Source organism: Lissotriton helveticus, chromosome 8, assembly GCF_964261635.1.
Source record: "Lissotriton helveticus chromosome 8, aLisHel1.1, whole genome shotgun sequence".
Lineage (NCBI taxonomy): Eukaryota > Metazoa > Chordata > Amphibia > Caudata > Salamandridae > Lissotriton > Lissotriton helveticus.
Window position 1 is genome coordinate 938,977,797 of NC_136069.1, and position 25,605 is coordinate 939,003,401.

Here is a 25,605-nt window from a genome sequence, read left to right on the forward strand (position 1 = left end):
ATTTCTAACTGTTTTAGCTTATAGAATGCCACTCTACAAGAGCAAAAACCCCAGGCCTTTACTATGGGTTTCAGAAATCTCTCCCTCGGAATCAGATAAAACTTGCAAAACAATACACAGTGAATGTTAGATTGATATGAGGTGTCGTTGCATGGGCAGATTGCTCTTTCCCTTGTCTAGTCATTACGTTCTGGGAAAGTAATCAGTCTGTAAAAGGTGTCCGTGCGGAAACGGGTCAGCAGCATGCGAGCAAAAGAGCTTGGTTCTAATAATAATTACTGCTGAACCCCACCACTGATGGTGATTAACTGATTCTCTATAACTGTGCATTTAGCCTTTTCCAAAAGCCACCTCTTATTGTCTAGATTGTGGAAAAGTAAATTTTGCCATGTTCTGTGTCCCTACGCGTCCTACATCATATGTTATGTGTGCATGATTAATATGCATATGTATTCCCCATGTTCGATTAAAAACGCAATTATAGTTGTGTCCACCTCTAGTATGCCTGTTTCCAGTTCTCGTGAAAGCTACGAGTATCAGGCCTATGTAAAGCTACGTTGCCACGTTTCTCAGTGTGCACGTTATTTCATTGTAAAGTCCCCGTTCCTAGGCCTCAAAAGGGCCCGGACACCAGATTCAGCTCCTGTCTCCTAAGCCCTCACTGAGGAGCGATACAGCCCCCACCTGTATCCCTGACCCTTCACTTACTTCCTGACTCACAGTGCCCGGTTCAGCCTGGCTCTGCCTCTGAGTCTGCCAAGAGTATGTTATGATTCTAGTTATCAGTCCAGCCCTCCTTCTCTGCATTCCTAAAGCTACTGAATCGCATCAATAGTTACCGTCATTGTCTAGCCCTTACGTCTCCATGTTAGAGAAATACTGTATTTAATGGTCATTTAATATTCTTCATCACGCACTACATGTAGAATAATGCATGCACCAGTCTTAGATTCTGTTAGCCTTTCCCCTCCTGACTTCTAGTTTATATCAACATGTTCTCTAAACATCAGATACTAGATACTGTTTAGGTACATGTCGCCCTGACTCTCCAGACTTCAGTCTCTGCTCCTAGCACAGAGTTCATAGCCCCCAGCTTCTCCTAGTAACACGTCATTGCCAGTTTGCGCGCACCATTAGGTTAAAGGTCCCGGCTCCTTAGGTAGCCCCCTCCATGTTTCCGCCCCATTTATGACATATTCTGTTACGTTTGCATCACATGTCTATGTATACGCCCTGTTACACCTACTTTCACCCTTATCTTTCGCGACTGCTACGCGTCACACCCTTTGCTCCACCCACCGCTCCGCCTGTCATATGTACTGTAATGCAACTGTTTTAATATATATATGCGGGTGTATTGTTATTAAATGTTACGCCAGTCCTTTCCCCAGAGCGCGCTCATCCCAGATCCAGCCCCGGCAGCTGCCGGGCCCTGCCATCCTATTCCTGTGCAGGTTGTCCTGTTCCTGTCCTTTATGCTGTAATAAACCTGCAAAACTCCTACTACCTCGAATCTTGACTCTTATTTATTGAGCTATCTGTTATTCATTTATCCATTCAAAAATAGAGGTATTATTTATTTATTTACCACATAATGGCGCCCGAACAGGGACTTGCCCTTTCCCCACGCGCCGGTGAAGCCACGCCGGCCCCCTGACCCTCTGCAGCCGTGACGGAACCATACCGTGCACCGGCAGATATTTCTGCTTCAAGTATCCCTCAGGCCCACGGAGGAGACGGAGGTGGCGGTCCAGCATCCAGACGAGGCGGTGGAGGAACGCGGCGAGTCCCGACCAGAGCCCAAGCCGAGAGTCCAAGGTCCGAGGTATCCGGAGGCCCACCCGTAACAGAAGTCCGAAGTTCGTCCGTCCGGCGTCGAAGCAGTCCCGTCCAGTTTGAGGCCTTCCGTTCTTGCTGCCCGGTGAGTACCGTTGCTGGGGTAGTATCTAGACAGGGTCAATCTAAATTGTCTCTGGTCCGATGGGTCTGGGTACGCAGATCTGAAACGAAGTGTTCACCTAGGTGGATACGGGTCTTGATGCGTCCCTTTATGGGACCGGTATGTTCCGTGCTGTTTCAGCAGCGCATCCAGTAGTTCTAGCCTGTTCCGTTCTCGAGAAATTCATGTGTTTCTGTTCTCAGTGTTCCAGGTAGTATTCTGTCCGGACTGTTGCTTCATAATGTTATTCAATGTATGTTCAATGTCGTGGTATGCCTGAATTGTTTTCTCAATTGTTATTGTTCCTCGTGTATTGTATTGTGTTCAGATTCAAGTTTGCAATGTCCCTCTTTTCGAGATTACGTCAGTTAAAAACTAGAAAGGGTCTGCTAGAAGAAGCAGTTCCTGTCCCGCCTAGGGACAGTCCAGGTCATTTTATGTATCAGAAGCATGGCATAAGCGCCATATTGTATCTAGATTTATGGGTAGAGTATACCAAACAGTTAGAGGAAAAGTATAGATGGCCCGTATCAGGTACGTGGGATGCCGAGTGCATCATGAGAGTAGAAGAAGCATTATGGAAAAAGAAAGCCAGACAGTCACAGAAAGATGCCATCGAGTTATGGCGCAAAGAATCTCATAAAAGAACCGAAAAAGAAATCAGAAAGTCAGAACTAAGTAGAGAATCCTTGGAACGAGCCCAAGAAAGGGAATTAATCGAGATTGGTGAACGAGTTAAAGCCGAACAGTCAGACAGACAGAGGCATGCTCTTATTAAGGGTATGTATCCTCTTCTTGCCGAGGGCTTGCCAAAAGCGACCCCGGAGGCATTCAGTAATTTTCCGCCACCCTTAGTTCCGACCAAGCTATGTCACAAACCGACCGCAGCTGATATTTTCATTTCGTCCTATTTGGACGACACAGTCCCAGAATATGCAAATCCCGCTCCGCCAGTCCCTGTAAATCAGGCACTTCCCGCTCCTCCAGACACCGGAGTACCTGTTACGGTACCCCCGGTCCAGCCCGCCATACAAGTCCAGCCTGCATTTCCATTTCCCACTCTGCCAGGACGAAGAGCATCAGTAGACGACTCTAGTTTAGGGGCCGCAGGGGGAGGTCCTCCAGGAACCCCGCCGCCACACAAGCGTTTAACGTTAGTCGAATTACATGCACAAGCGTCACAGCGTACGCCCAGGTATCAGTCTGTTGCAGAAATAAGAAAAGCCCTTAACGAATGTGGCTATGATCCAGTCCCAGGCGAGGATAATATGGTTTTATATTCATTACGCGTAAGAAAGGTGACCGAGTATCTAGTCACCCTACCAGATATGAAAGGAGATCTAGACAGAATATACCGTTTCATCCGTACAGGGGATGATCCAGAAAGTATTAGTGACGTCATGTGCCAAAGAAAAGTTGAAGTCCAGCTCATGATATTAAAGTTTCTGATTAATTGTTTAATACGAGAACAAGATTATCCGACCAAAAATCAAGCCGAAATGAAAGTCCTGACAAAGTGGAGTGATAATATAGCCGAGGGTAAGCATAAGACCATCAGCAGTATAGAGAGTATGTATAAGAAAATTCGTAAGGAAATAATAAGGTTACATGATCAACGTAAGGCAGCACAAGTAAGCGAAAAAGAAAACGACTCTGCGGAAGAGGTAGAGGACGAGAATCCCGCCAGAATAGCGTATGTGGGAAAATCTAGATTTCCAGATCGCCATTTACGCCTAGAACACAAGTCAACTTTCCATCGTCCAACACCAGAACAAGGTTCTCTAGAACAAGTATTTCAAGCTACCGATCACATTCTGAAATCACGAATCGGTTATAACGAGTTAAGTACTATGCATGAACAAGAACTAGTCCGATCAGCAGTCCGATGGATTACTGATTCTACCACTTTTCCAGACGAAATAGTGGTACAAATGTTTCTGAAATTGCCCCCAGCCGAGCAACGACTGGCGGGTATGTATATGATTCAACACCTCATTACTTTGTATGAGGGTCAACATTCTGATCCAGGTCCTGTACACGATGTCCTGAACGAGTTACTCCAGTATAGATGGAAAGGTTTAGGTACCGATTTAATTAGTGTCATTCTAGAACAGCGCCACAAATATAGTATGTTCTTGAACCCGCATTTTGTTCATGTCTCACCTCCAGAAAGTAAACCCTTTTACATAGACAGACAGAATCCGTTACGAGAAGTCCACCCAGTTAGAGGAACGGGTGGCGAACTAGAACGAGTGTTTGTTTACACCCCGATTACAAAGATGGAACTCTTAGAGATGAAAAAGTTAATTCCCTGTCATGATAAAGATCCAGCAGGGTTCCACCGAGAATTAAAAGACATGCTCCGTATGGGAGAATACACGTATCCAGATATTATTAAAATGTTAAAGGTCCTGTTGCCCGCAGGGGTATATGAGAAACTCAAGGAAAAAGAATGGGAGGTGGGAGAGAAAAAGATCGATTGGGCAGTTCTCGAAGCTGAAGATAAGGCACGAGTACCAGGTACCGGTCTTGGAGACAAATGTAAAGAATTACCAGAATTATTGATACAAGTTTTGCCCAGACTATTGGCAACTAAAAAGGAAGACTGGGATGCAATCTCAGCCTGTAAACAGAAATAAGACGAAGACATTAGTGATTTTTATTCTAGATTTGAGAAATGTTTTACCATAAACAGTGGCCTCAAGACGAGTAGCGAGTCATACCCTCATCTTTTTGTTACTAAACTAGTCGAGAATTCAAGTCCACAAGTTAAGAATCGAGTTTTGAAAGTCGAAAGTACCTGGCAAGCTAATACCCCGTCCCAGATGTTACAGATGCTTCAATATCACCAGAATAGAATCAGAGAAGAGCAAGAACACGAGAGAAAGCGTATGAAAGACACGAAAATGAAAGTACTAGTTGCACAATCTGTTCCTCAAGACAGTCAGAAGAGGGGTCCGAATCAAGCCAGTCACCCTGCAGCTCCCGTTAAAGGGAACTGCAATTATTGTAAACAGCCAGGTCATTTTATAAACGAGTGTGCAGTTCTGAAACACAACATAGCTACCGGTAAGACTAAAGAAAGACCACGTCCGCCCAGACAAGAGCAAGTTTCACAGACTCCTCAGCCACAGAATGCACCACAGACAGTTCCAGTACCGCAGCCCATCGCTGCAACACAGCATGTTACACAACAGATGTACCAGTATGCGCAGTCAGAGTATCCGGAGTATCAGCCATATTCATGAAACAGCCTAGAGAGGGAGGTAGGCTTGCCTCTCATCGAGATACCTGTAGATCAAGAGGGTCCCTATGTTCACAGTCAAGTACTAGGGAAAGACAGAAAGTTTCTGATTGATACAGGGGCAAGTAGGACCACCATCAGTCACGCCGAAGTTCCAGGGGCTCCGCTCTCAGGCTCTAGAAATGTTTCCCTTGGATTTTCAGGAAAACCTATCGTAAATGAGATATCTCAGCCAGTTACTCTAGAAGTAGGTCCATTGTCCCGCACTACTGATCTGTTACTTACGAAGTCATGTCCAGAGAATTTATTAGGCATTAAAACACTGAAAGAGTTAGGTGCAGTTATATGCTGTTCCCCAGAGGGAATACGATTGTTCCTACGTGACTTCAAGGGTCACTATGTATTACGAGATTTTGATCCGAGATTGTCTAATGTTCCGCAGCATCTATGGGCGCGAGGTCCAACTGATGTTGGCTATATGCAAATCACACCCCATCGTGTGACTCTTAAGCCAGGTGTAGTCCTGCCACGAATCAGACAGTACAGATTGCCACCTGAGGCTGTAGCAGCCTTATCCAAAATTATTGACGAGCTCATCGCTCAAGGAGTAGTTGTAGAAACTGACTCCAATGTATGTAATTCTCCGATCATTCCAGTCATGAAACGTACTGATCCTAATGCACCTCCAGTATATCGATTAGTGATTGACCTTCGAGAACTTAATAAATGCATTATTCCACAGTACCCAGTTGTCCCAGATATCTCTTCCCTATTGACAGCCATTGATTCCGAAGCCTCATTTTTTACGGTCATAGACCTCAAGAACGCGTTCTTCAGTGTCCCCATTCATCCAGACAGCCAGTTTCTTTTCGGATTTTGTTTAAATGGAAGGAGCTATATGTTCACACGCGCTCCTCAAGGTTTCACAGAAAGTCCTAGTATTTACAGTCAAGCACTCAAGAGACAACTAGACAACATTCACATGCCAACTGACACTGCCCTGCTCCAGTATGTCGATGATCTACTGATCACAGCCCGTTCTGAACGTGCTTGCGAGCGAGCATCACTCACAGTCTTGTATTTCCTTGCCGAGATGGGGCACAAGGTGTCCCCTTCGAAGCTTCAATTCTGTGTCCAGCAAGTAATCTACTTAGGCCACTTGCTGTCCAAGTGGGGTAGGCAGTTGACACCAGACCGTATCCAGTTAATAGCGAGTCTTCCTCAGCCCAAGACCCAGAAGGAGGTACGTGCTTTTATCGGCCTTACTTCTTATTGCAGACAATGGATTCCTCAGTATGCATTTCTAGCTAAGCCACTGATACAGTTAACGACCCAGGAGGCAGCCGTATCGACTGTTCTCCCTTGGACATCTGAACATACACTTAGTTTTAATGAATTAAAGAAAGCCCTATGCCAAGCTCCAGTCCTAGCTACACCGAACTACAGTAAGCCTTTTACACTTTTCGTCACAGAACGTGAAGGTACAGCATTATCTGTTCTCACACAAGATCAAGCAGGACAATACAAGCCCTGTGCTTATTTTTCGAGCACATTAGATCCTGTAGCCCAGGCTCTGCCTGCGTGTCTCAAGTCAGTTGCAGCCACAGCACTAGCTATCAGACAAAGTGATTCCATAGTCTTAGGACACTCCCTGACAGTACAAGTTCCACACTCTGTGGAAGTTCTTTTAAATCGAACACAAACTCAGCACTTGACAATTGCACGTTTAACAGGTTATGAATTGACACTGTTTCAGCCACACATAGAAATCAGACGCTGCAACGTTCTGAATCCTGCTACACTGTTACCATCAGTTAATCCAAATCCTGCCACACACGATTGTGTGGAAATAGTTAACATCATGACCAAGCCAAGACAAGATCTGACAGATATTCCATTACCAGATCCCGACCTGACACTTTATGTGGATGGTTCATGCATGAGAACCAGTACAGGAGAACTAGTAGCCGCGTATGCAGTGACTACCGACACTGAAGTTATTGAAACACACCGTATTGACACCCTGTCTGCTCAAGCAGCAGAGCTAGTTGCTCTGACTCAAGCCTGCATACACGCCAAGAACCTGAAAGTTAATGTTTACACCGATTCACGTTACGCATTTGGAGTTGTACACGACTTTGGAGTGCTCTGGCAGGAGAGAGGTTTCATGACTTCTCATGGAACCAAGATTCAGCATGGTCTCCTTATCCAGGTTCTGTTAGATGCCATACACTTACCGACATCCATTGCTATCATGAAATGCAAAGCACATACGAAAGTTACTGACACTATTTCCCAAGGTAATGATCTAGCAGATCGCACAGCCAAGCTTACAGCACAGGCTCTAGACTTTTCAGTTAAGCCAGCACAGACACATTCCTTTCCATCTATATACACTCCAGATCCGACTACATGTATGACAGTTAAGGACCCTACTCAAGATGTCATAGATATCCAGTTACATGCTACTCCCGATGAAATCAAGAAATGGTCCGAACAAGGAGGGGTCCAGACAGATCAGGGATGGGTAACGAAGGGTAAAGCCACATGGTTTCTCCCCGACTCTATGGTTCAAGTCATTATTAATACCGCACATAGTCCAGCACATTTAGGAGAAAAAGCAATGTTAGACAGTATCCAGAATATTTGGTTCAACAAGCATTTACGAGCTGCAGCCAAGCAGAAAGTCCGTACCTGTATGATATGTTGCCAGTTTAATCCAGGTAAAAGTGTCCCGGTGGAACAAGGTGGATTCCAGCCTCCTGACCACCCTTTTGAAGTCCTCCAGATGGATTACATTCAGATGGAGCGATGTCGAGGTTTCAAGTATGTCCTCGTAGTAGTATGCGCTTTGTCCAGGTGGACAGAGGCATATCCAGTCCCAGATTACACAGCCACGACCACTGCCAAGCAGTTGGTTCGTGAATTCTTCCCCCGTTATGGACTCCCTAGAGTCGTATATTCTGATAACGGCCAGCCATTCTCATCCGAGTTGATGAAACATGTTTCCCTTTTGTTAGGGTACCAGTGGAAGTTCCATTGTGTACGCCATCCTGAAGCAGCCGGTCTCGTAGAGAGACATAATCAGACCCTGAAAATTCGCATCGCCAAAGTATGTCAAGAGAAAGGTGTGGACTGGCTAGTAGCTCTGCCAGTTGCCTTGTTTTATATGCGCATGGTCGCACATTCCAGATCAGGTCTGTCCCCGTACGAGGTCGTATTCGGCCGCCCCCCTAACATGTGGGGTACACCTAGACCCCGAAGTATTACCGATGTTTCAAGTAATATGCTGACAGATTACCTAGCTTCCTTGATGTCTGCCCTCAACTCTTGTCGTTCACAGGTTGCTGCCGCATTTCCAGACAATACCGAGGTGGCACCGCATGAAATCGTTCCCGGATCCATGGTCCTAGTGCGAAATTTCGATCGTTCAAGTCCGCTGGAGCCTCGCTGGAAGGAGCCCCGACAGGTCCTCCTGGCCACCCGTACAGCCGTGAAGTTGGAGGGACGCAAAGGCTGGGTGCATCTTTCGCACATCAAGAAGTTTTATGGATTGAAACCAGTTTCAAAGAACATTTCCGAGGATTTAAAGGACTGCCAAAGTACTATTCTTAAGGACTGTCCCGCAAAAGACACTGTTACTGAACCCTCCCTGTTAGAGACAACTCCGCAACAGGAGTATAAGAAAAAGTTAAGGTCTAGTAAAATAAGTCAGCCAGTTTGATTGTCTAAGTCCTCCCCTAGGTGAAACGGTTAGACCGGTTTCTGACATGTATAAAATAGACCCCCATAGTGAGAGAGTTAGTCAAAACTCAATCCGATGTATCGTTTTTTTAAGTTTCGTTTTATTTCTCAGCATTATGATTTCCTGCACCAGTTATGCATTTTTCCTGTATTTTCCAGTTTCTCATGTAAATAAGTCTTCTAATGTTACAGTAGAGCACACGTTTAGTGATCTGCCTCCTCATGAACTCTCTTACCGCCTCGCTATGCGTAACAATTCTTTTATCCGCATGTTACATTATTCACACCAGACCAGCAATGCCACTAATTGTTGGGTGTGTGGTCGACTCCCCCCTTTCCAGACACCGAAGGGAGTTCTGCCACTCTTTCCTTATCCATTTTCACATAATGGTTCGCGTGGAGCATGGTCCACGTTAACGTCATCCTTAACAGATATGTCTTCTCTTAACAGTACATGTTTCCCAGACAAGCAAGGTCTTCCCCACAGAACAGGGTTAGATCTAGAAAACGAAGTTTACAATTTAGGTAATTATTCTTCGAATTTCATGGTCCTGAATGTTCAGTCTGATTCCACTCCAGACTTACCTGCTATTTCAGTACTACCAGTCAAAGGCGAATTATGTGTCCGAAATAATGGTTCCGTACATGTAGGGCATAGTGATTGTACTACTATTGTCAAGTATAGTGACAGTGGGAAATCTATTTTCAAAGCCTCACGTCATTCTTATTTTATTTGTGGTCAAACCGCATATGTTTGTCTGCCCCTCGATTGGGAGGGAACCTGTTACATTGCCTTCCTACTGCCACCTGTTTTCCTAGCCCCATCCGATTATCATAGAAATACACATCTAGTACACATTAGACATAGAAGGGAGATCGAGTCCCCAATTGTCGATTATACTGAAACTGCTCTAGAACAGTATACAGATTTCAATAGAGGTTTCTTCTTTTTTATAGGACCTGTCCAGAATAGTAAGCTAATCCGTAGGTTAACCAGAACCCTTGAAGCTGTAGTAAATGAGACTGCCTCTGCCCTAGGTAATTTGACTGAAGAGCAATCTGCTATGAGATTTGTCGTTTTGCAAAATCGTCTCGTCCTTGACGTCATACTGGCCGATAGCGGCGGGGCCTGTAGAGTCATCGGATCTAGTTGCTGCATTTTCATTCCAAATAACGCGCCGTCTGTTTATTCAGCTATAACCAGACTCCATAAAATTGCCCATCTGTTACACCAAGATCCAGGCACCTGGACATGGTCCGGTTGGTTCTGGAATATAATTTCCGCCTGGGGATGGAAAGTCGTGTCCTTTCTAGGTATTGCAGTAGCGATCATATTCAGTTGCTGCCTCTGTATACAATGTGGCCCTGCGATTTGCGGCATTTGTGCTACCTCTTGTATTCCTAGTCCCAAGTCCCGTTCTAAAACTTGTTCCCAGAAAATTCGAGACGAGCAAATGATACTGTATGAAATGATAGATGGTATCATGAATATTGATGTTTCCTGATGGAAACGTAGTGACAAGGAGGGAATGTGGAAAAGTAAATTTTGCCATGTTCTGTGTCCCTACGCGTCCTACATCATATGTTATGTGTGCATGATTAATATGCATATGTATTCCCCATGTTCGATTAAAAACGCAATTATAGTTGTGTCCACCTCTAGTATGCCTGTTTCCAGTTCTCGTGAAAGCTACGAGTATCAGGCCTATGTAAAGCTACGTTGCCACGTTTCTCAGTGTGCACGTTATTTCATTGTAAAGTCCCCGTTCCTAGGCCTCAAAAGGGCCCGGACACCAGATTCAGCTCCTGTCTCCTAAGCCCTCACTGAGGAGCGATACAGCCCCCACCTGTATCCCTGACCCTTCACTTACTTCCTGACTCACAGTGCCCGGTTCAGCCTGGCTCTGCCTCTGAGTCTGCCAAGAGTATGTTATGATTCTAGTTATCAGTCCAGCCCTCCTTCTCTGCATTCCTAAAGCTACTGAATCGCATCAATAGTTACCGTCATTGTCTAGCCCTTACGTCTCCATGTTAGAGAAATACTGTATTTAATGGTCATTTAATATTCTTCATCACGCACTACATGTAGAATAATGCATGCACCAGTCTTAGATTCTGTTAGCCTTTCCCCTCCTGACTTCTAGTTTATATCAACATGTTCTCTAAACATCAGATACTAGATACTGTTTAGGTACATGTCGCCCTGACTCTCCAGACTTCAGTCTCTGCTCCTAGCACAGAGTTCATAGCCCCCAGCTTCTCCTAGTAACACGTCATTGCCAGTTTGCGCGCACCATTAGGTTAAAGGTCCCGGCTCCTTAGGTAGCCCCCTCCATGTTTCCGCCCCATTTATGACATATTCTGTTACGTTTGCATCACATGTCTATGTATACGCCCTGTTACACCTACTTTCACCCTTATCTTTCGCGACTGCTACGCGTCACACCCTTTGCTCCACCCACCGCTCCGCCTGTCATATGTACTGTAATGCAACTGTTTTAATATATATATGCGTGTGTATTGTTATTAAATGTTACGCCAGTCCTTTCCCCAGAGCGCGCTCATCCCAGATCCAGCCCCGGCAGCTGCCGGGCCCTGCCATCCTATTCCTGTGCAGGTTGTCCTGTTCCTGTCCTTTATGCTGTAATAAACCTGCAAAACTCCTACTACCTCGAATCTTGACTCTTATTTATTGAGCTATCTGTTATTCATTTATCCATTCAAAAATAGAGGTATTATTTATTTATTTACCACAAGATGCTCGAAGGCCATCTTTTTCAGTGAATTTCTAGACACGGCTTCCATTCTTGCTAGGTTTACAAAAATTCCGGGTGTCCAATCTCATTAAACATTTGTTTTATATAGTTAAACCATTTTATGTTGGTCACTCCGTCTAGCTTAAGGCAGTCTTTGATGATATCTCTATTTAGGCTTGTCTCAGGTGTTACCCATACTTTGTGCCACAGTAGTAGAGGGAAGATTTTAATAGTGTCAGAGATGTATGGGAGACCCAGTTCATTGTGAGAAACGTAAGTAGCTATAGATTTGGGGGCTGCTAATAGGTAGCGAATGTAAAGGTTCTCACGAAGTTGGATCTGTTCTGCGCATTCTATCCCCCAGAGACCTGCACCATAAGTACCGGTGGATACACATTTTGATTTGTAAATCTGTAGAAGTTCTGCAACCGGTCTTCCTCCCAATTTTTCAGCAAAGTTGGTCAATGCTCCTGTTGCCCTAGAGAAAGCCAGGTACCTTGCAGTCACAGCTGCCTGCCAAGTGCCCTTTCAATCGAAATTAATTCCTAGGTAGGAAAATCTATTGGTGCTCTCAATTTTCCTCCCATCCAGGAAAATCGGGCACAGTGTCCTTCTAGTCCCAGATCTGCAAGACATAGTGTAGGTTTTAGAAACATTTACTTTTAAGCCTCTGCCTCTCACATAGTCAGTAAATTTAGCTACTACCCTTTGCAGGCCAACCCTGGTCCGAGACATTATTGCGGCGTCATCCGCATACAAAGATATTGGTACCGGTATTCTCCTTATAGTTGGATGATCATGTTGAAATTCGCTAAGGTGTTGGCCAATGGAATTAATATACAGGATAAAAAGAAGGTGCTAAAATGCACCCCTGTCTCACACCTCTCCGTATCTCAAACTTCTCTGAGCACTCGCCCTTCCTGCCATATCGTACCCTGGAACCTTCCCCCCTATAGAGTTATTTGATAAATAAAATAATTTGTCTGTCTGTGCCAATGTCGCTAAGTATCAACCATAACATCTCGTGGTCCACACAATCGAAAGCGGAGCTTAGGTCCACAAAGGTGACAAAGAGGTTTCCCTTCTTAGCCTGCGTGTATTTGGCTATTACTAATGCCAGGTTGAGGCCCTGTTCTATTGTGCCTTTACCCGCCTGGAAACCATATTGTAAATTAGAGATGACGTCGTTCTCCTCCGCCCACTCCTGAATCCTGTTTAAAATTATCCGCCCGGCCACCTTCATCAATGCGTCAAGTAGCGATATCGGGCGGTAACAGGTGGGATCATTCCTGTCCCCTTTTTTAAGAATCGGTACCACGATTGCATCTGGCCAAGTTGAAAGATTCCAGAACTGTTTGAACAATTTAGCACATTGGTAAGCAAAGGTGCCCATAGGTCGATCTCGGATTTGTAGACGTCTATGAGGACGCAGTCTGGGCGCTTTTCCTGAAGGGCTTTCCTTTAATGCCCTGATAACCTCCTCGCATTCAAATGTAATGCCCAAAGGAAACGCACTAGGTGGATTGTACTCATCAATTTCTCCTAAGTCATTTTCAATTACAATTCCGGGTTCCACTGGATTAGCCTTATCATATAGGCCTTTAAAATGTGTCACCCAGGTTTCACCTGAAAAAGCGAGATCAATTGCATCAGCCTCCTTACTTTGTAAGAACAGGGCGTTGACCGCCTTCCAGAAAGCTGTGTTATCTTTTCTTTGGGATGCTTCGTGGAGTGCCAACCATGCCTCCTTTAATTGTTTTCTCCTAATAGTTATGGCAGTGTGGTAAGATTTTCTGGCTCTCCGAATTAATTCGGTGGATCTCGGGGAGGCGTGTAGGGCGTTTTTCAAGGTAGTGAGTACCTTAGTGCAGCCTTCGTCAAACCAGCCGTGGCCAATATTCGCACCTTGGCGATATTCCCTAGTTAATAGTTTTTTGATTCTGCTAAGATTTTAATAAAGGAATCAATGACTGTATGAGGTTCCTCTTTTTGCGAGAGGCAGATTTGCCTATCTTCGTAAGTGTTTTTAACTAGGTTTTGAAGGAAAGCCACAGGCTCCACTATGTCCCATTTGATGGTGTATCCATTTCTGCTAGCCAACCTTATCGCTGGGTTATATGGGGGATTAACCATCGAATTTTGCTCAGTGCCCTTATGTTTTATACCAAACGAGATCGGATAATGATCACTGAGCATGGTATCGAGTATTCCCCAAGTTAATACTAACCCTGAGTACCTCAAGGGTAAGAGGGTGAAGTCGATAATCAAATTGCACCCTCTCCCATTAAAGGTGGGCCGAAAAGGTTTAATGGGTGAACATAATTCATTAACATATGACAAGTTGAAGTGGATAATCAAGTTGTTTAACAAATCCCCCATTTTGGAATGGGGGAAGTGGGTGGGAGCATCCTCCTTATTGTCGCCTAGTCCGCAAATACCAGCGGCACCACGGGGGCATAGGGTACAGTTGAAATCACCTACCCATAGCAAAACCATGTCTCCAACTGCCCGTTCCTCCAAATTAAGTAGGTTGGACATGAGTTTATTTATAACGTTTTCCAGTAATAGTGTTGGGATTTTGTTGTAGAAGTTTACTAATGTCATATTTTTTAGGTCTCCCCAGGTGATTAATATAATTTGGTAATACTCCGTTGCCAAAAATTTGGCTACTTTGATCCCCCCGAGGTCAAGATATATGTGCACAGCCCCCCTTATTTCTGCCTTGTGTACTAGCAATTGCCGGTGTGTTAAAAGTTTGATATCCCATGATATGTAGATCGTTTATGGACCATGTTTCTTGAAGGCAGAGTATGCTATGCTTAGTTACAATGTCCAACCATGGGGGTTGTGCTATTGTGCCTGCCAGCCCCGCAACATTCCAGCATAGAATATTATTGTTGGATTTCCTCTCTTTTGCGGGGACCCTATCGCCATTCTCTATGATAGCGCCATCTTTTGTGCCCTCTGTGAGTGCTGGTCCTGTTATCACTGGGGGTTCTGCTTGGTGCCTTTGTGCTTTGATTTTAGATTTATTATCTGAAAGCGTTTTATTTCGATCAATAGTCTCAGTTGTATCTAACGAAACATTATCCTTGGTGTTTATCACTGGAGTTGTTACATATCCCTGTCCCTGTTGCCAGTGTTGTTCTATTGGTGGCGGATTAATCATCTCATGAAGTTTCTCCCCCTTTCTATTCTTCCCCTGTCAATCTTGGTCGTCCATGCCTGATAAGACCTCGTAATGATTTTGTAAAGAAATGTTCCACCTTGGTGTGTATGTGGCTTTTGATATTCTACCCTGATGGAATTTAGGGGTCCTGCCTATAGGTTGATGTGGGGGGTAAAAGACCCCCAGTGGGTTAATACTTATAGAATTATGATGTGTGGAAGTATGTCTAGTGCTCAATAGGATGTCATGGACAAGTCTGGGATCGCTGAAGGTCAGGATGATGCAATCTCCGGGAGAGGTCTTATTTTCCCTACCCACCCACGCTACCCTTCTTGCCATTTTAAAACAGTTGAACAATTCATTATTTAACCCTGTTTGGTTACCCAGCCAATGTAGGGATTTATTCCTGAGTTCCCTCCAGGTTTGTTGCTTTGCCTGTGCTAATATAGGCACATTTGTCAGTACCACCACATATGGAGTGGCGGCGGGGGGTAGATCTAAACGATCCCTCATGGTCAGATTATTCTGATTAATTGGGCCATTGAGGGTGGGAGCAGGTCTTTCAAATTCATTGGAAACGGGTACCACAATTGGTGGGTTTATTGTGTCAGAGTGTAGTGAAGTTGTACTTCTATAAGTCTTGGGTCTAGAATTAGTTTGCGTGTGGTCCCCAGGAGGAAATGTTGGATTTACCGTGGGTGGATCGGCAATGGGGTGTGAGTCATATGTAATTTTCCCGTAAGTACCTGGCCATGCCCGATTATCTTTATCTATTTTTGTTATATGTTGTCTCTCTTTGACCGTTACCTCCAAGTTGATTACTCTGAGGGCCAGGGACTGTAGGGCCTCGACCAGGGGACTACAAAGACTATCTATACCCTTTGTGAGGTTTTCAATCGCAGTGATGTTGCGCTCTATTTGGGTGGCATAATTAATTTTACCAGGGTTTTTATTAATCCTACGGGAAGCCATTTGTGCAGCAGTTTGTTTCGCCTTGGTCCTTTTTCTGTTAGCAGGCTCCTTGGGAGGACTTATGTGGATAATGCTAGTATTTGTAGTTAGGTTACTATCGCCCCCCACCATTCTTACGGGATTCTTAGGGCGTTTATTCTGGGGTTGTGCCTCTGCTCCTTCATCTGAGGAACTCGCTTCAATCTCCACTAATAGTTGTTGTACGCAGCCATTTTTTGCTCTAACCTGGGTGTAATTTTCTCTCTGGGGTGCGTCCTGGGATTGTATGGGTGCTATGGGTTCTACATCAGAGTTTCCTGGCTCTTTCCCTTGGGTCTCTTCCGTGTTGGTGATCTATTTTTCTAACACACCCATAGCTCCCACCAGATATGAGAGCAATGAAGACTGACCCCGGTTTGTAAGTCTTGTGGACCCTTAATCTCAGCGTGGGTCTTCTTTCGTTTACTCATAATTATGTTGCGTGCAGTGGCTTTCCCAATGTGACCAGTAGTTGCTTAGTTAAGCCTATCCCCACAATGTTGCAAGAATGTATAAACAGTACAATACCAATTCTGGTGTGAGATGTTAAGGGATGGGCCCAGCCCAGCCTCCTTCGGGCTCCGACGGGCACGGACGGGCGCGCCTTTGTCCCGGGCTTTGCTCAGGCAGTGCCCGGGCACGCCCGTGCGCGTCCCGCGCTGCGGGAGGCGCAGTTTTGCTTTTATCACCTCCGGGTGCTGGAAAGTGACGCATTTGAAAAGCGCCGCACAGGGACGCTGGGAGACTGAGTCCAAGTCCCCACACACCAACAAACAGTCCCTAGCTTCGGCTCTTGGATTGAAGGTAAGTCTGTTTCGCCCACGGAGTGTACGGGGCACCAGGAGTTCAACCAAGAGAGCTTTAGCAGCAGGAATGCAAATAGGACGCATATATATTAGATAGAGTATTATATATTCATTGTCACTGTAACATCACTCATGATACATGTTGTGATGTACACATGGAAAGTAAACCTATATCCAACCCCAAGGGAATAGTCAGAAAAATAAAATGCCCCCGACGTTTAACCATGTGGCCCTAAACATGCGAGCAAAGGGAGAGATCCCGACTAATATTATGAATGCATATGAGAATTGTTCCCTCCTTCCCCCATGGAAAACATAGTGCTACATGATGCTTTTACAGAACAGTTTTAAAAGATTTTGGCCAAACATATGCATGTTTACCAGAATGTCCTTCTTCCTTCTTTCCTCCATGCTTTCATACATGTACTCTATACTATTCTACGGTCTTTCTTTTCTTTTCTTATTCACTTTTTTTCCTTCTCGGTTCCTCTCTGTCATTCGTACCGTTCATCTTTTTACCTTTCTTTACTTCTTTACATCATTCTTTCTTTTCTATGTTATAGTATTCTTACCATCTTTCCACTCTCTTCATACTTTATTTCTATCTTGCTTTCCTTCTGTCCAATCTTCTTTAATTCCATCTTGCCTTATTTCGAACTTTATGCCCTTTTTATTTTCTTTCATTTTTGCATCTTTACTTTTTTTTAATACATATTTTGTTAGTTTGCAAATGAGAAGATCAACATGGCCAGCATGGCCCGTTTGACAACATACGTGTACCAAAAATATATGCAGTGAACAAATAATATCGGGAACGCAATAATAAGCAAAAGTGGAAAAATAAAGATGCATCTTTACTTCTTTCATTCATTTCCTCGTCCATTCTTTTAATCCCGTACTTACCCTCCTGCCATTTTGCTCTTCTTTTCATTATGCCTTTCCTTTTTCAATTCTTTCTTTCCTTTTATTGCCCTTCCTTCCTTTTTCCTTCCTTTGTGTTTCATTCTTCTATTCCATCATTCTTTTTCGATATTTCATTTTATTTTCCTGCTGTCCTTCTTTCTTTTCCTCCTATTTTTCTTTTATAATTTCGTGGTTACTTTTTTTGCCACCTTTCTTTCTTTTTCTTTCCCTCTTTTTTATCTTCCTTTCTGTCTCCTTTTTTCTTTCTTCCTTTCCACCGTCTTTTGCTTCCATTCTTCATTTATGCCTTATTTCCTTCTTTCAACTATGCCTCCTTTCTTTCTGACCATATTACGTCTTTGCAGTTTTACTTTTCTCTAGCTTGTTCACTCACTCGTTAAGCCTCACACTTTTTATTTTTGTATTGGCATCATTTTGCTTTCATTCTGTTACGTGTTGGCACCCTTTTGCCCCACCCCCCAGTTTTGCTATGTTTCTTCTTTCCTACAATATTTATTAACTTCAATTTTTAAGTCACAGATAAGACAATAATGGGTAATAGTTAACAAATTATTCTGACCCCTTTTGAAGCTGGTATTACGGGACCTTCGCTACGTCCTTGCCCACCCCATTGTTTAGCATTGGTAAAACTGTAGTTACTTTCAGAAGCCTTTGTATAACATTTTGCCATTTCAGCGTTACTCTCTTATCTGTACTGGCGGAAGGAAAGTGTTAATATTCTGTTAGATGGAATGTATCTTTTTCATTTAAATTAATAAAATAGCCCCCATCATGTAAGACCATGAAAGTCAGAGCGCATGTCTTTCACGCAGCTGAATGAGATCCCAAAAAGATCACAGCGTTTAATAGTGAGTGACGAAGGTGAGCTTACATTTTTTTTTAATAAACTAATCACATATTTATTTTGCAAAACAGTCTCATGCATAATGCAGTGGGCTACACGTCCATACCATTTCTTTTTAATTAAAACAAGTTATCTTTTTTACTCAATTATACCACATTTTGTCATGGCTCCAAAGGGCATCTCATCTGGCTGTTGTGGATAAAGTGAACTCTGTGGAATCTGTTGTAGTCTCATGTAACTTGTAACGTTCGTTTGTGGCCTTAACACGATGTTTTATCATATGATACTTATCAGAATGGATGTATATCCCGGGAGCTGAGAGTTTATTAAATAACATAGTAACTTGCTTCAGGAAGACTTGAGATTTCAGAGTGTAGAGAAGAAATATTTGCAGACCCTGCAGAAAAGACACAACAAATCTTTGTGTTTACCTGAATACACTTGAAGCGTTTATGGAACCGTTGGGACACAAACGGTGCACATTATTGAGTCAATTGTTAAATAATTTAACGTTGCAAAAAAAAAACACACACACATACAAAACTTCCTCTTAATAACAACATTAACATCGAAACTCTTCAACCAAACTCCACAGTGGTGGCATTCAAAAAGTCAATAATAGCAATGAGCGGACATTCTCCAGTCTTCCCTGTCAGTTACAAGGGGTTCAGAAGAGAAAAGCGCAATCCTCAACACCCCTATACTGGCTATGTGTGGTAACGAGGGAATGAAGACTCAGGCTCACGGTCAGTTAGTAGATTTATTCGTATAAAGCTGGACCATCAGAGCAGGGCGACTGTAGTCACAGAGGAAAGCTGGCAACTGGCAATCATGGAACATTAAGCACAGAACACATTGACAGGAGCATTCTTAATGAATAACGTTCCAAACAAACCCAAGACACTACACTATGTTTCCCCAAAACAACTGATACAGATACAGCGTTCTGGACCAAATAGATTGACGGTCGAGGAACTGCCCGTCCTCATTTTCTCGCGCTTACGATGAGGGCCCATCAGTAGTTAGGGAATGCTCTGAGGCAAATTAATGCTTTTCTATTTTACTTAGTCCCCAGGGGGGGCGAGTGTGCTCGGGAGGCTACTAGGGGTACGACAGGGGGTGTAGTGGGAGTAAGCAGGTTGGTGTACTGCTTGGAGTATTGTCTCCAGCAATACAGGAGGGTGCAAGTTGTGTTGTATTCCCGACAGTAGCGGGAAGGAACCACGATAGAGTCTTAGGGGAGAAGGGGCCAAACGCTAGCAGGGGGGAAGCTTATTGATGGCCAACTCACAGGGGATGATAGCTGCACTATGGTACAAAAGGAAATCCTATAGAAAATATTAAAATTCTCTCCTGGAATTTGGCCTGGATTAAAAACAAACTACCATGCCCTGACTGGGGAACGTTTGTAGAGAAGTGTGACATTTGCCTAATGCAGGAGACGTGGGTGTTGGAAGACTACCAGCGGGGAGGTTTTGCCATTTTTAGTATATTGGCTACAACAAAGGGTAGAGGTAGACCATCAGGGGGATTAAGCATCTGGGTGGGTATTCACCTGGGTGCTACTGCAGTGCAGATACCAACTAATTCTCTCCATGTACAATGTGTCCTTCTAACGCTCCCAGATAATACACAAATTGCCCTACTTAACATCTATTCAAGGCCTATACAGAGTGGGCAAGAGTCTGGAGTAATTGATCAACTGAGGCAGTTCATTTCGACTCTTGACCCAGCAGTTATTTTAATAGTAGGGGGCGATTTTAAATGTCAGTTCGAGCCCCTTACTGACGCAAGTTTAGATGGCCTAGACGATGAGGACCAGTACTGGCACATTCCGGAATCCCAGATTCCATCAGTCAGAGCATGGATGCCGCTGGTCCTCCAAATAAACTCGTTTACCCTTTCATCTTCTATGAGGGCATGTAATGGGAGGACAACATCGGACAGACCAGGCCTACCGACCTTTAACAGAGAAGGGCAAAATTCCATCATAGACTATATTTTGGTTGAACCCAGAACATGGGATAGGGTTCTGGATTTCCAGATCTCTCAGAGGAAAGATAGTGACCTCAATGCCCTGGATTTGACACTTAAACCAGGGAGTTGGGGCCTGTCTAACCCCGCACCAGAGCCCAATTCATTACAACATCCTCTCTCGCTAATTAATAACAGGCGGAGACTTAAATGGCCACATATACAAGGTTCCCCAAATAAACTTGCATATATATACCAACAGGCCGTGCCATATTTAAGAGAAATGGGAGAGGCTGGGGAAATGAATATGCACTCAGGACCAGAGGTTAGGCCTCTGGAAATACACAAACAATTGACTGCCAAGCTGTACGATGTGTTTTACCCAGAAGGCAGCAAAAAGACAAAACCTGCCCCAGAACATCCCTGGTACAATGCCAATTGCCGGAAAGCCAAAAATGACTTGTTAACTGCTGTAAAAGCTAAGGATAAGCTAAGGATTAAGCAATGTCGGCTTGAGTACAATCGGGTCATTCAAAGGGAAAAGAAAGATTGGGAAGCCGATAAATGGGATGATCTTAGAATTGCACTTAAGTGCAAGGACTCGAAAGCTTTTTGGGCTATTGTCAGTTCTGGGGGGAGGGAGGGTAGACTGGCGACTGAACCCAATTTAGCTGCAGTAGTTTGGGAAGCTCATTTTGGAGGCCTTTATACATATACGGGGGATGACTGTTCTTCAACCCCAATCTCAGGCCTCCTCCATGAGCATCGACTGGAGGGGGTCTGGAAGATCACTTTTGGTGAGGTTGAAGCCGCCATCAACAAACTATTACCCAATAAGGCGCCCGGTCTAGACAAGCTTTCAGGGGACCTATTTCGGTCAGAACCGAAAATTTGGGCACCATATTTATGTGTTCTTTTTAATACTATATTAAAGGGCATGGACCGGCCGGACACCTGGCGTGGTGCAGAGATAGTGCCTATTTACAAAAAAGGCTGCCCTCTTAAACCGCCCAATTACAGGCCTATCAGCCTGATAGATATCACCCAAAAACTGATGGGACGGATTATCTTAGAGAGAGTCCAGGGCTGGATCGAGGAAATTGAGATGTTGAGCCCTTTTCAGGCGGGCTTTAGGTTGAGTACATCGACTTTGGACCAGATATTCAGACTTCAGATCTTGTATTGGAAAACGGTGAGTGTGGAGGGTGGCAGCCTCTACCTCATCTTTGTTGACCTGAGGTCTGCGTTTGATCTGGTCCCAAGGGATAAACTGTGGAGTGTACTGCTCGATCTTGGTCTACCACCTTATCTCCTGGACGTGTTAATGAGGCTTCATTCTGATACCTATGCACAAGTTAGGTGTGGGAAGCACGGAGAACTGTCAGCTCGCTTCCCGGTGAATCAGGGGTGCGCCAGGGGTGTGTCCTGGCCCCACCTTATTCTGCCTATATATTAACGGGCTTATAGACCGCCTGCTTGGAATAAAGGATACTGATGCCCGAGGTTAGTCTCAGGTCGGGTACCCACTTTGATGTTCGCGGAAGACACCTTGCTGTTGTCCAAGACATCAACGGGCATCCAACGAACCCTGGACGGCTTTGCTGATTTCTGCACACTGAGGGGTCTGGAGATAAATTTAGCTAAAACTAAATTTATGATTTTTAATCCTCCCAGGCAGACACGCCCAAACCCACTCTTGGACGGAACTCCATTGGAGCGAGTGAAGACCTTTGAGTATTTGGGCATTACCCTCGCAGAACATCTGGAATGGGATACCCAGTTAGCAAAGGCTGCTCTTAAGTTAACCTAAGTGGCGGGAGGGATTCAGAAAATGCATAGAGTGTCTGAGTTCAAGCCAGCTGCTCCTGTTATTGAAATTTACAAACTACAGGCTAGAGCAGCCTCTTTGTACGGGGCGGAACTTTGGGGTCACCAAAGGCCTACCAACCTCATGAAGGTAGAACATACATTTATGAGGAATATACTGGGTCTCCGTATGGACTTAGGGCTACTCCCTATTGAGGAGGAAGTGGCACTACGGCCTTTAACGTATTAGAGAAGATTATGGTCAGTGCCAGAACTTGCTTCCTATAAAAATGAATGTAGGGAGATCTGGGCGGTACTGAGAACTAAGAAACCACGTGGCTAACACACATTAAGGCAATCAGTATTAGTATTGGCCTACCTGAGCTCTGGGAAACACCTGATGTGGCTTGCCCAGCGATAACCAGGGCTGATTTGGTCCGCCACTTCCGGCACTATAATCTATTGTCTCTCCATGCGAGTTCCACAGTTGGAAGATTGACAATTGAGTTTCTTCAAGTAAAAGAAGAGTATAAAAAGGAAGATTTTTTAGACTTGATCTATCCATCACTGGCGTGGAAACTATACATGCAATTCAGGATGGGTAGTCTTCCGCTCATGGTGTTTACTAGCAAATGGGAGAGTAATAAGATTACTGAGTGTCCAGCATTTAAACACAATCTTCAAAATGAAATTCATGTCTTTTTTTTCTGCCCTGCTTACCAGGCTGTACGGAAACAGTGGGTGATACCAATCTTCAGAAACGTAGGTTTTAGACAGTGTGCTCAAGCTTTTAGAGTCCTAACGTATGACACACACCCCCCCATTATCTTTGCTGTTTCACGTTTTCTAAACGGGATGTGGCACAGACGTAGAAATTTTTTAATGATATAATTGGATAGCAGGAATATTTGTATTAAATGTAATGAACTCTTCGATAACCAATTCAATGTTTAATTCGTTTTTATGTTGGGATGGATTAATCCATAGTTTTAACCTTGTGAATAATATGTATATACATGATTGGGATTGATCTTGTACTGTCCTATGTCTTTTAATCCTTTTATTCTTTGTCATTTATGTATTTTATCATGCACTTTTATGGTCTGTTGTGACCGAAATATAGGTATCGAATGGTAAATGGCAATCCTTAACTAATCTTGCTTAAGTAGCTGCACCGCCCTTTTCAAGTCTGTGGAGTGATTATAATACTGAAAAAATCCAGCTAGATAGCCTATCTGCAAAATAGTACATCCCCTATGTGTCTTACAATGCCTAGTGACTTGAATAAATGGTACAAGTAATTTCCTCCATAACCCTAAATATGCCAGACGTGACACTGCATGCAAATACAATCATGCACAAATGAAGTTTCCATCAAGAACCCCTTGACAGCCAATAGATGTACATGTAATTACACAAGATGGGGCATGTATGACCTTGAAACTTGTGATATTTACTATACGTTTTATTTATTATTATTTATAGTTATTTCATTTAGTGGGTAAATCAATTACAAATTCTATCCCTTAAAGACTATTTTTCATGTAACTTTTCTTATCAATGAAAAAACAAGAAAAATCCACAACGCATCTAATATAGCAAACACAATCACAATATAATGAAACTCAAAACAATCAGCACTTCAGTATGTAAGACTATGACAAAATACATAATACATCAGCAATGAAGTCTGAACACATAACATCTCATATAATACGTAGAAAATACATAAAAGTTAAAATCTCAATGTGGAATAAATAAATTGATCCCTGATAATTGCTATTCATCTGTTTCCTAATTTATCAAAGGTTGTAACTAGTGCTCCTGCATGAAGGGGGGCTGCCTTTCCAGCAGCTCCCTCTATGCAGCAGCAATGCCGGCTCCCACAGGAGGCGAGGAGCCGGCTAGGACTGCGGTGGCCTTAAGACTCCTCCTTTGGTCCGAGGCCGGGCAGAAAGAGGCCAAATAAAGGTCAAGAAAGAGGCAGACTAAGGGTCAGAATGAACAGAAAGAGGCACAATAAAGGTCAGCATTGAGCAGAAAGAGGCAGAATAAAGGTGAGAAACTAGCAGAAAGAGCCAGAATAAAGGTCAGCAATGAGCCGAAATAAAGCCGAAATAAAGGTGAGAAACAAGCAGAAAGAGCCACAATAAAGATCACAAACAAGCAGAAAGAGGTGAAATAAAATTCAGAAGTGAGCAAAAAGAGGCAAAATAATGGGCAAAAGGAGCAGAAACAGGCAAATTTGTGCTGAGAAACGAGCAGCAAAATAGAGGTCAGAAACTAGCAGCAAGAGGCAGAATAAAGGTCAGAAGCGAGCACAGAGTGGCAAAATAACGGGCAGAAGGAGCAGAAAAAGGCAACATTGAGGGCAGGAACAAGCAAAGAGGCAGAACACTAGCACAACATGAGTAGAGGCACAAAACCGAAAGCAGCAGAGAGTAGTGACCTGCAGGCAAGCTGGACAAGAGGACCATCAGAGGGGGAGCTGGTGCAAGGACCTGCTCCCATGTGCCCCCTGCGTTTTTTTACTGAACACCCACTGACAGATCCACTCACACACTCACTGACAGATACACTCAGACAATCACGCACCCACTCACAGATCCATTCAAGAACTCATTCACCCACTAACAGACACACTGAGAGACTTACACACACACTCACAGACCCAATCAGAGACTCACATACTCACACACTCATACACCCTCTTACAGACCGATTGAGAGACTCACACGCCCATCCCAGATCTACTCGGAGGCTCACAGACCCACTCACAAACCTGCTCAAGACACTCACACACCCACTCACAGATCCACTCAGAGACTCACGCACCCACTCCCAGGCCCACGAAGACACTTATTGACCCACTCACAGGGGCACCGAGAGACTCATGCACCCACTCAGACACTCATGCCCCCACTCTCAAAGGTTACAGGTTAGAGTTAGGAAATAAAAAATTTAAAAACGCTAAAATTCACTAAAACAACAAAGGTTACAGGGACATTATAGTTAGGAGATAGAACTTTTTAAAACTTAGAAAATGATGAAAAAATACAAAGGTTACAGGATTTTATAGTTCGGAAATAGTATTAAAAAACCCTGGAAATTCACTGAATAGGGGCGTTATAGTTGGGCTCAGATTTCCCTCATTAAAAATGATTGAAACTAGCAGTTATAGTTACCTGACCTAACTATAACTTACACCCCTGCAATGCACTGCTTATGACCTCCCATATTACGTCAATCATTTCATGGTCAGTGACATCACTGATGTAGTTGTAGTTGAATGGGTCTGTGAATGGTTATGTGAGTGTTTATGTGGGTTTGTGAGTGGGAGTATGGGAGGTTGTATGGGGGTATGAGTGGGTTTGTGAGTGGGTCTGTGGATGGGCCCCGAGTCACACTC

General features: G+C 44.0%; 1 protein-coding gene across 3 annotated transcripts in view; it reads right to left on the bottom strand.

The window, feature by feature from the left end:
* The window catches only part of ADGRG7 (adhesion G protein-coupled receptor G7), a 1,657,602-nt gene that overhangs the window by 73,093 nt on the left and 1,558,904 nt on the right, over window positions 1-25,605 (bottom strand). For 2 of the 3 annotated variants that reach the window (XM_078657780.1, XM_078657781.1), the window contains one exon: window positions 18,445-18,813. The exons of the other annotated variant lie outside the window; for it this stretch is intronic. In XM_078657780.1, the coding sequence (XP_078513906.1) occupies window positions 18,598-18,813 (216 nt within the window). In that variant the 3' untranslated portion in view covers window positions 18,445-18,597. Of the gene's footprint in view, window positions 1-18,444; window positions 18,814-25,605 lie in introns of those variants that run through there. 3 annotated transcript variants of the gene reach the window in all.